The sequence below is a fragment of the Phocoena phocoena genome, chromosome 14 (genome assembly GCF_963924675.1).
Source record: "Phocoena phocoena chromosome 14, mPhoPho1.1, whole genome shotgun sequence".
Taxonomy (NCBI): Eukaryota; Metazoa; Chordata; class Mammalia; order Artiodactyla; family Phocoenidae; genus Phocoena; species Phocoena phocoena.
This window is the reverse complement of record NC_089232.1, coordinates 31,828,656-31,840,714: the sequence shown is the minus strand read 5'-3', so window position 1 is coordinate 31,840,714 and position 12,059 is coordinate 31,828,656. Positions and strand designations below refer to the sequence as shown.

Sequence of the window (12,059 nt, the reverse complement as noted above, 5' to 3'; positions counted from 1 at the left end):
TTGGATAAAATATTAGCAATGTATTCTTCCCATATTCCCTGCCATCAAACCTATTATGATCCAAAATCCTCATCAAACATCTGGTTTTAGAACTTCAGAGATCGTAGTAAAACAAAAAAAATTCTTGGACAAACCATCCCCTCCGTAAGCATGGGCCTATGCTGAAACCTTCTCTCACAACTCTACATTTCTACTTCAAGTAACTGACCTTTCAACTCTACCCATTTAGAGGAACAAACCATGGAAAGGAGGTACATATGTTTGCCCTCTTCCTATAGGCCTCATCTTCAAATTTTAGTTCTGTCACACAAGAAAATCTCACTCTGTCCCCTGTGTCCTTTTCTAATCTTGACAAAGAGGAAAGTTCCTTCTAGAGCTATCCATGCTCCTCAGATCTGCTGTGTGCGCTGTGCGGACTCCCAGTGAAGTGGAGGGTGAGAGCAGGCAGTAGACTCTAAGGCACTTTCCTCCACGTAGAATGGCAGGTTGTCCCTCCCCACACTCTCCCAAGAAGATGACCTGATGCATCCTGGCTCCGTGTTCACACAGCTTGTCACTGCAGCAGAAGACACATCTACGCCTTCGTTATTCAAACGTGGGTGGCTCTCTAGCATGACTAAATAACACGGGAACAATCCATCTCTAAATAAATACTACTGTGCTGTTTCTTCTAGAGGTGCCTCTGCTGATGTATTTCTAAGCCATATCAGTCTTTCCAGTTTCAGTGGTGGAATGTGGCACCCTAGTTACTGTTGGGGGTTACTTTAAGCATAAAGTAAACCCTTCTCCAACAGTTTCAAAATACTTGCGACTTCAGACATCAGTTCAGAGAGCTTACACTTTGTCGGCCTTCACCTGCTCCTTAATTCTCGACACTACGAGGTGGAGTTATCAATGAGATCACAGAAGCTACTGCTGGAAAAGTTTGTAAGACAAAAAGTCATCACATGCTTCTTGACTGTCATAACTGAGCAATGTTTTCTGAGTCTGAGATGTAGGCTTTGGAGGAGTAATGGTAACAAGTTATCTGAGTACCCAAGAGTCTGAAAGACCTCTCTGGAAGTACAAATATATAACAAAGAGAGAAGACAGTTACCAGGGAGGATGCTTACTTACACAGTGTAACCTGGATCTGATTGCTCTCCTGGCACAAAGGAGCGAGTACTTTCAACAGGACATCTACATACTAAGAGGTGGTATGGCCATTAATTTCAGGGCAAAACTGAATCAAGCATTCTATCTTTTGGAAAAAAACTTCGGTTTTTTTCATGGAAACTAGATACTCTTCTCTAGTTTATTGAATTTTAAAAATGGAAGATTCTGCATTTTTAAAAGGCCTTTTTACATGAAGTAGAATTGCTAACTGACAGATCTAGAAATCAATGTGAATCGGACAAACTATGGATTCAACATGCAGATGAGATTTCCTCCTACGGTTACCTCGATGCAGATTTGATACCCACCCTCAAAAGAATCCTATAGAAAAAATAGCTTCAAAACCCCTTTTGAATCACAAGAGCGCAGCAAACCAGAAGTAAACAACTGCCTGTTAACCTGTTATTTCAAATATCGACTGAAAAGCCAAGAGGCATTTATTTGTGCAGCTTTTTACAACACTGTTAAGTTGAAATATCAAACCTGCATGGCATCGTCCCTTCACAGAAGGCAAGAAGCTGCCAGCGCATCACGTGGGAGGCCGTCCTTGGTGCTGTCGGCCATGAAAGTGGGCCTCCTTCAGGATCTGGCTGAGGTGCAAGCCAGGGCCTCGGCACAAATGCAGACTGCCTGGCACGGGCTGGGGGTGCTGGCGCTGGGCCTGGCGACGAGGTGGTTTAAGCCACTTTCTGGCCCCCCGGCCCTGGCTATTGCCGCTGCTGCCACTGCTGCTGCTCCCGCCACGATCACTGAGTGAAGACTCTGTGTCCCGGGATCGTGAAAGACAGGCTTTCTACTACTCCTTTTGGTCTGGCGGGGGGAGATGGTGGTCTTATTCATCGCCACCCCTTCTTTTCCTGGGGCGGAGGCGCTGGCTCACAGCAGCTGATGGAGGGGAGCGACGAGGCACCACAAGAGGAGGGAGCAGAGGGCGCTGTGTTTCGGTGGTCGCCACGCCCACCCCCTCAGGCCTTGGCTCCGTGGTACCCACCGCTACTTCCAGCATCTGCTCCAGGCCCCCCATGTCGCAGCCACCATGGCACCCAGGTTTATAGTCTTTAATTATCGTTTCCACTGAAAGGAACTAGGACTCCTTAGAGAAATGGCTGATTCCAGGTTTGGGGCAGGATTAGATAAACCTGCAACATCTTGAACTACCAGAAAATAACAAAGACTACTGAGCCTACTTGGGTCACATCAAAAGGACTCAGGAGTCAACCTGAATAAGCTCCCAATGACTAAAGATGGGAAGTTTTGTGCATCAATATAGATAATTACTTCAGTGTTTTGAAACAAATGAAATATTTTAAATCCATGAATTTATAATAATACAGTAAGTATAAAAAGGAACTCTGTTCACCTTAGAACCGCTTCATTTGAAAAATGGTAAATAAAGGGGAAAAAAAATCAAACATTTATCTTGCCTTTCCTATACAATCTGTACATCAGGGTAATCAAGTGGTTAATATGGAGGAGTTTCTCTTTATAGAAGTGTTTTAGATAATAAATGACGAAGGAAAGATCGTATTAGACTATCACCATTTTATAACCCCTAAAGAAATAATTAATATTGGAAATGATTATCAATGACCTAACACAAAAAGAAAAACATCCAAACATCACAGGTACAAACAAATACCATACCAACTTATAACACATAGAAGGGACAGAGAGTCATGTGAAATGACACCACAGGATGCACGCCATTAGCAAGATCTAGACCGTAGGAAACTCTACAGGACAAACAATAGAGTAAACTGCAAGGAAGAAAGGAGAGAAAAGGAAAAGTCTCTTCGGAGACTTAGGAGATAAATCAATCTACTAAGTCCTTACCTTTTAGAGATACACACTTACATAATCACTAATTCAATGCTATGCTATCTAGGTATCTGTGATATATCTATCTATATGATATCTATTGGCTTCCAAAATAATCTGGGTGGGGTACAGAAAAATATAACTGATTATGTATTGATAAATGTTAAAGCTGGGTGATGGATATATCAGGTTCTGTATGCTCTCTACATCTGAATATGCTTGAAATTTTCCATATTAAAATAATGAAAACAGAGTTTTCATTCTTCTATTATTGGCCCTCTACAAACACTCCAGAGCATGTACAGTCTGTCCATACCATTATTTTTATCAGAGCGCTGGGGATGGCTATTGACAGGATTGGGTTCGCCATGCGTTGCCCAACGGGTATGAGCTATTCCAAGGTGTACATCAAATTCTATATCCAAATCCATATCTTGCTGTTCTGAAAAAGATAAAACAAAAAACTTCAACATTAAATCATGCTGTAGAGATAATGCTATAAGCTAAAGTTAAATGTAATTATCACAGTTCTGCTCACCTGGAATATATAATTATTGAAACTGAAGATCAGGCATATTCAAAACAGTAATTAAAAGACCTACAGGAGTTAATGCTGCTGAAATATTTAGGGCAAATGGTTCCAATAGCAACCAAAAAAATGTATACAAAGAGACAAAGCATATGTGACGAAATGCTAACAACTGGTAAAACTAGATGAAGTATATGGATGATGAATGTACTATTCTTTCAACTTTTCTGGAGGCTTGAAAATGTTCAAACTTATGGTCAAAAAGAGTTAAGGTGATTTTTTAAAATCTGTATTTAATCCTTTCCTTGAAAAACATCAGTATCATTTTAATTAGACATGTAAAAAAAATTCATTTTCTCGGGCTTGCCTGGTGGCGCAGTGGTTGAGAGTCCGCCTGCCGATGCGAGGGACACGGGTTCGTGCCCCGGTCCAGGAAGATCCCACATGCTGCAGAGCGGCTGGGCCCGTGAGCCGTGGCCGCTGGGCCTGTGCATCCGGAGCCTGTGCTCCGCGGAGGGAGAGGCCTTAACAATGAGAGGCCCGCGTACAGAAAAAAAAAATTCATTTTCTCAATGCCACACAACATTATGACTGCAATTTCTTTGGTCCCCAGTGAATGTAACCATATCTCACACCATAAACTGCAATTATGAAGAGCTTGCATAATCAAAAAATAGTCCTTGAAAACAAAGCAGCACTATGAAAGTACGAGGTTATGGGCTGATGCTCCTCTGTCTTGCAAAGCAGCTATTCTAATTCCTTCTCCTTATGAACTCTCTCTTCTTGCTTCCTCCAGGGAAAAGAAAAAAAAAAAAAAAAAAGACAGTTCTAGTATAGCATCTACCAGTAACGTCTCCTTCTAATTTCCTAAATAGAAATTTCATTTGGCTAAGAAACCAGATAACAAACCTTATCAGAATTAGGTCTAAATTAAGAGCAAAATGCTCAGAAGTGTGAACAGGAAAGTCCACGCATATTAGTACATAGTCTCTGTAGATTCTATCCTGGTTGAAACAGAGGTCATCCTAAAATACAAATCTGATAAAGAAACAATGCTTAAAATCCTTAAATAGACTTCCAGTTGCTTAAAATGTGGTTTGCATCCCTAGCTACCCATATGAATCATCCTAAACCTGGTCACATGGATTTAAAAAAAGATTCTCAAATTCTAACACACAACCAGAGAACCATTTTCTCACAAGATAAAGCCCCAACACCTTTTCATGGTATACAAAGGCCCTTCACCATCTGGCCCCCACCTACCTTTCCTTCCTTCTCTCCCAACCCTCTCCAATCACTCCTCGAAGCTTTCAATGCACCTTTTACAAATAACAACAGCTAACATTTATGGAGAACTTACTCTGTGCAAGGTACTACAGACATCTTCCCACTCTATCCCTATCACTGTGGCCTAAGCCTCCACCATCTCTACATGGACTACGAAACAGAATCCTAACTGGTCGCCCTGTGTCCAGTCTTCCTCTGTACAATCTAACCAAAGTGATCCTCTCAAAACAGAAGTTAGATCACGTCAGTCCCCTATGCAAAATGTTCCAGTGGCTTCCCACGACACACAAAGTAAAATCCATCATTCTGAAGACCCTCCATGACCTAGCCGTCAGCCTCCTCTCTAGTCTCATCTCCTGCCACTCTCTCCCTCACTTACTGAGCTCTAGCCCCACTGACTTCCAGCTATAAGCAGGCCAAACCCACACTGAATCTACGCACTTGGTGTTCCCTCTGCCTAGAATTCCCATCTTCAGACAATCACGTGATCTCTGCTCAAATGTCATCTCTACCACACTTCTTCTTCATGGCACTAATCACTACCTAACGTTATTTATTGTTTGTCATCTGGCCCTCTCACTAGACAGTAAGCTCCATCTGGACAGGGAGTTTGCTTATCTTTTCTTTGTCCTAAGGGCTTAGAACAATGGCTGGTATATAATAGGTAGTCAATAAATATTCATTTTGTTATTGAATCCTCACAATACAATTAGATACTGTTGGGTACAACTGTCCCCATTTTATAGATAAAGAAACTGAGGCTTCACGAGGTCACAGAACCTGCCCTAGGTCACAACTAATAGGAAACAGAGCCAGGATTTGAACCCAAGAGTGCTTGACTCCAGAACCTAAGACTAAAACCACAATGTATACTCTGCCATACTATTATAACATTTATGACATGTTGTCTACCTGGCTTCTGCCAGAATTTAAGATCTACAAAGGTAGCAGCTTGTCTTATTATCTTTGAATTGTAAGCACTAAGCTATATAGGACAGATACTCAAACTTTTACTATTATAACATTTATGACATGTTGTCTACCTGGCTTCTGCCAGAATTTAAGATCTACAAAGGTACCAGCTTGCCTTATTATCTTTGAATTGTAAGCACTAAGCTATATAGGACAGATACTCAAACTTTTGTTGGGTAGTTCAATCAATGGATAAAATCATCAATGTATTCTTTTCTGGCTTAACTGTGTTCTGAAAAATTAAGGCAACCTGATAAATGACCTCCAGAAAAGTAAGGATTTCCATTTATTACTACTTAACAGGCAATGCAAGCAGTGAAAACATTTGACTAGTTTTTTGGGTTAACTATAATTAAAAGCAGTATGTGCCCCCACTTGCTGGCAAGAGCAAGTACATTGGAGAAAGCAACAAGAGTCTATAAAATGAACTCATTTCAAATTCACGGTAATTACCATACCTATTTCACTGTTGCCAAAGGAACATTATCTAATGACTAATAAGAAAAAGATCATTGCTATGACAATACGCATATTCCCCACAAGAAATATTGCATGTTTTATAAATTAATCAGGGCTCTAATCCTGACTCTTCCTATCCAGTGTTACTCCATTCTAAAGCCCCTTGTTGAACCTTAAGTCTAGATAAAGCTACACTCAGTTTTCTCTCCCCTGCCCACCACAAGCTGCCAAGCAACACTGAAGAAAGTCACAAAATTCTGTAAATTGAGTCCATTTCAAGTTCATGGGTAATTATCAAATCTATTTAACTGTTGCCATTTAAGGAACATGTATGCATGTTCCCTATTCACTAAACTGAGAACTCATTCAATTCCCCAACAGCTCATGACATTTTTTATACTCTTTTTAAGCCTCAATCCTACCTATATCATCCCTCAATCTACCTTACTCAGGTTTCCCCTTCACCTCATAACTCTGTTTAAATTAGCTTTTTTTTCCCCTTTAACTCCTATAAAGGCTAACTCCCCACCTGTGCCTTGACCTTTCTGAGCTGTAACGCCTCAATAATTTCCTTTCTTGCATCTTCTATCTTCCCCCCACCCTTATTACTCCCAAGGTTCCTTGCCCTCTGTGTACCTATTCTCAGATGTCATCTTTCTTTTTTTTTTAATAGTTCAAACATATTTAATTTGCTGGTAATGATGAAACACTCAAATACCTACACCCAGATAACAAATGTTAACATATAATCATTTGTGCTTTACATCTTTAAGACATAAATTATTTAAAAAATCTTTACTTGTTGTCATGCCCTAGAACAGCAGTCCTCTTCTGCCTTTCCTCTGCCCCCAAACTTCACTGCTTTTACTGCGGACACCATCTAATGTCAGTACCTGCTCCTCTGAGCTTCAATTTTCTCATCTGCAAAATGAGGATGATAATTTCACCTATTTCATGGGTTATGACGAGGACTATATAGAAGGCACCTAGTAGAGTGCCTGGGACACAGAAAGCAATCAATAAATGTTAGCAAGTATTATCAAAGTCAGGAGCTACCATAAAGCAATCTAATGGTCTTCTCTGAGATGTCTTCCTTCCCTTTGTCTTAAGAGGTTAAACACTAAAACTTGCTGGGAATAATAAAATAAACATCACAAACATCGAAATAACCACACTCCGACTTAAAGAATGCTAACGCCTAACCATTTATGCTTTAGATCTTTTTTAAACCCTGAAATGTGGGCTTCCCTGGTGGCACAGTGGTTGAGAATCCACCTGTCAATGAAGGGGACACGGGTTCGAGCCCTGGTCCGGGAAGATCCCACATGCCGTGGAGCAACTGAGCCTGTGCGCCACAAATACTGAGCCTGTGCTCTAGAGCCCACGAGCCACAACTGCTGAAGCCCACGTGCTGCAGCTACTGAAGCCCACGTGCCTAGAGCCCGAGCTCCGCAACAGGAGAGGCCGCTGCAGTGGGAGGCCCGTGCACCACAGCGAAGGGTAGCCCCCGCTCCTCGCAACTAGAGAAAGCCCACGCGCAGCAACAAAGACCCAACACAGCCAAAAATAAATAAAAAATAAATAAACCCTAAAATGTAAAAAAATGCAGTTGGTGCCTCCTTTATACCCTGCTCCATCCCTTTCCTCCCCAGAAGATTCACAAGAGCTTTCCCACCTATGCCTTCAAATTTCTATTATGCTACTATATTCATAAATTATAGTGTTCCCTTTTTTAAAATGGTACAATACTTTGCATATCCTTCTCTAGGTTGCTTTTTTCACTCAACATTAAGTTCTCAGAAATTATGCATGTCCCCACACGCAGAACCAGATCCAGTACACGTCTTTCAAAAGCTACACATGGTCATTCACTATCCCATACAATTTATTCCAGGTTGCTTCTAAACTTTGCTGCAATGCATCTTATTGTCATGTCTCCTTGTCACAGTGTTTCTTTCGAGTACCTGCCCAAGAGTGGAAGTGCTTGGCCACAAGGTAAAGGCATCTCCCATTTAGACACTGCCAGATTGCTCTTCCAAGTAATTCATCAGTTACAAACTCACCAGCACTGTCTCCAAGTGACCCATTCCAGGAAAGGGGTCACTTTCCTGCAGGAGGAGGCATGTTTCAATATGGTGACATTCAAAGATGGTGATTCTGGTCACAATCTGCCTTTCTAGCCTGGCACTCATCTACCAACAAAGTAGATTAAAAGGACTACCTACCATTCCATCAAATTTGCTTTCCCTATTCTTATCTTTTTCCAAGCTAATCTACTCAGAAGGTCCTCCCTTCTAACCTTCACTGCCCAAATATTATTAGCAGCCATTCCTTATGTATCCCAAGTCTTCCTAACTTGTGGGAACTAGCTGTCCCCTGAATCTTAAACCAATCGGTTTATTCTCTCCTGTAGAACCTACTATAATCAGCCTGGGAAACAGGATGCAGTACACACATTAGACCAAATATTTATAACCACAGTTTTTGAAGTGTAGTTTTTGGGGTGTCTGCTTTATCCCAAGCTAATCTTACCCACAATACATAAAAAATAAGTACTGATTTAATTTGTTAAGCAAGTACAGTTGACCCTTGAACAACACGGGGGGTTACGGGTGCTGACCCACCCAGCAGTTGACAATCCGAGTATAACTTATAGTCAGCCCTCTGTGTCCAAGGTTCCACCTCCATGGATTTAACCGACTGTGGATGGTGTAATAATGTAGTATTTACTATTGAAAAAAAATTCGCATATAAGTGGACCTGAGCAGTTCAAACACCTGTTGTTCGAGCATCAATTGTACCACAAAGCTAAATGTCTGGCTTATGTGAAAATTAAAAATGACTAAATCCATCATCCTCCTCTTCCACCTGCACTTCTTTACAATGATAACAATGGCATCCATTTGAGCAGGTATATAAAAAACCTACTGTTTTCTGGGTTTTTTGTTTTTTTGTGGGGTTTTCTTGCGGTACGCGGGCCTCTCACTGTTGTGGCCTCTCCCATTGCAGAGCACAGGCTCCGGACACGCAGGCTCAGCGGCCATGGCTCACGGGCCCAGCCGCTCCGCATCATGCGGGATCTCCCCGGACCGGGGCACGAACCCGCGTCCCCTGCATCGGCAGGTGGACTCTCAACCACTGCACCACCAGGGAAGCCCTGTTTCCTGGTTTTTTAGAGGATTTTTTTTAATGTTTTTTCAATCAATCTACTTCGACGTTTTTGTTTTGTTTTCAAGTTTCCTGTGAAAAAATAAAATGTATAAACATAATGTAATGAACTAAATACCGTAAAGTATACCCTCTTTAATGGAACATGTATCTCTGGCAGCTACTTTATGCCAGGGAAGTAAGAAAATCATGAGGGAAAAATATGATACCTGATTGTATCAGACCTACTAAAAGGTGCAACATCCAGACTGACCACACATCCAAACTCAGCGATGAGTCCAAAGTGAAGACAACCACCAAGTGAAGACACATGAATAAGGGCACCACTGAAAATACCTTTTGTCTTATGAAAGGCCCTTCCTCAGGAATGATGGCTACTTCAGTTTAGGGTATTAAGCTTGCTCTGAACACAGTGTACATAATTAAGTTCCTTCTCTAGTTAATATCATTTTTTGAAACTGAGGGATATTAAAACCAGTACAGATAGTATCAAAACTACTTTTCTTCCCTCCCTTCAACTTTAAAAATCACTGTTCTCAAAATGGGCCCCAAAATATGGGAGGAAAAGTAATTTGGTAGGGAAGGGAGAAGGAAGAAAAGAGGAGGGGGTTCAAAAACCAAACTAAGTACATTACTGTGAACTTCTTCATCCAGCGCCTTAACTTTTCCTTTCTTCTTAATGAGCTGGATTTTGCAGGCATTGGCTTCCCAGTCTTTGTCATTGCCTCCATCAATCCCCACACCTAAATCACCGAGAGGTAGAAAAGCAAGATTTAGAAACTGACTACTACTTAGATTATCACTGTAAGGCAAAACTTCTAAGGAAAAAAATTTTTTTTTCATCTAATTAGTTCACTTACTTATCAATTCAAAATTTACTGAAAACCTATTATATGTCAAAAACCATGGTAGCTGCTAGAGTTAAAAATGAAGAAAACTCAGTTCCTGTTCTTAAATTTCTCAGTAGCCTATTGAGAAGACAGACAAGGAAAAAAATAATTACAATACAGTGTGGTTTTAATATAATAAAAGTTATGTGGTTATAATAAAAGTACTACAGGTTGCAACAGAAGTACAATGGAGAAACGAAGAAGACGGGCACCCACTGCAGAAGCAGGGTAAGCAGGGAATGTCAGGGAACACATCTCTCAAGATTCTACTAGAGTTCCTACGTAATTTGAAAAAATTACTCTGAAGATACTGGAAAAGCACTGAGTAGTTTCAAGCAGAGAAATTACATGGCGAAACAGTTCAGAAAATTCCCTTTGGAAAGAGTGTAAAGATTGGAGGAGAGAAACAGGAAGAAGAAACCTGCTGTCAGAAGTTACACGTACAGCAAAACAAAAATGAGGAAGGCCTGAGCTACACAATGGTCATGAAGAGACGAGTGATACTGAGAAGCAGAACTGACTGCAGGTAACGTGAGAAAGCAGGAGACGTCTGGGACACCTCCCAGGCTCAAAGGACTTGCTGAATGACTGACTGTTGATAAAAGAACACAGAAAGAACAGAGTGAAGAGTGGAGTGAGAAATGGAGCATATTTAGTTCAATTCTGCACATGCAAAGTCTATAATATCATGGTTTATCCAGGGAGAAATTTCTAGGAGGCAGCTGGAAATACAGGTGTTGCAGCACGGGAAATACATCTGGATTGTAAGTCACAACCATACAGGAGGCTGGGACTTCCCTGGTGATCCAGTGGTTAAGAATCCGCCTTCCAATGCAGGGGACGTGGCTCCAACCCCTGGTCGGGGAACTAAGATCCCACGTGCCGTGGGGCAACTAAACCCACGCACCGCAACTAGAGAGAAGCCCGCAACAAAGAGCCCACACTCCTCAATGAAGACCCAACGCGGCCAACATAAAAATTTTTTAAAAAAACATACAGGAGGTTGAGGAAGTCAGAGCTCACCCATGAAAATACAAAATAAGAAAAGTGGGCCTATGAAAGTATCTTGAAGAATATTAATATAAGTAATAGGTGGAAGAAAAGAAGCCCCCAAAGCAGACAGAAAATAATCAGCGTGTTAGGAAGAGAGTGAGAAGATGTGCTGTCAGAGAAGCTGAGGAAAGAGAATTTTAAGAACAAAGGAGTTGAGGAATTGACTTTCCATTAACTGAGGAAGAGTCATGGAAGATAAATGCCCGTTACAACCAGGAATGTTGAGTGTGCAGAAAAGAGTTAATATGGCAGGCCCAAGATTGCTGTCTTAGAAAGGCCTGCTTGGTAAAGTTGGCCATTGGCTGGCATCTGTGAACTTGGATTTCAGGAGGGTTCCCACCACAGTAACTGATTAAGTATGGCTTACTGCACCTACACTGCTGGTGCAAACAATGTGGCTTATGCTGAATGTCTGCTTCCCTTCTAGGAGCCTGGAATTTTGGCACATGTTAGGCAGAGGGTATCTACATGACCAGCCCCCAGTGACAGTCTTGGGCACTGAGTTACTAATGAGCTTCCCTGGTATACAACATTTCACACATTTTGTCCAACCCACTGGGGGAATTAAGCATATCCTGCACGACTCCACAGGGAGAGAATGCTGAAGCTCATGTCTGCTCTCCTCCAGACTTCACCCCATGCACCTTTTCCCTTTGCTGATTTTGCTTTGTATTCTCTTGTTGTAATAAATCATAGCCATGAGTACAACTATACAACTATATGCTGAG

General features: G+C 41.5%; 1 protein-coding gene across 2 annotated transcripts in view; it reads right to left on the bottom strand.

Moving 5' to 3' along the window:
• Window positions 1-12,059, bottom strand: part of GFPT1 (glutamine--fructose-6-phosphate transaminase 1) — a 65,756-nt gene that overhangs the window by 35,924 nt on the left and 17,773 nt on the right. For both annotated transcript variants that reach the window (XM_065890631.1, XM_065890632.1), the window contains 2 exons: window positions 10,024-10,131; window positions 3,290-3,415 (listed from right to left, as the gene is read on the bottom strand). In XM_065890631.1, the coding sequence (XP_065746703.1) occupies window positions 3,290-3,415; window positions 10,024-10,131 (234 nt within the window). The remainder of the gene's footprint in view (window positions 1-3,289; window positions 3,416-10,023; window positions 10,132-12,059) is intronic.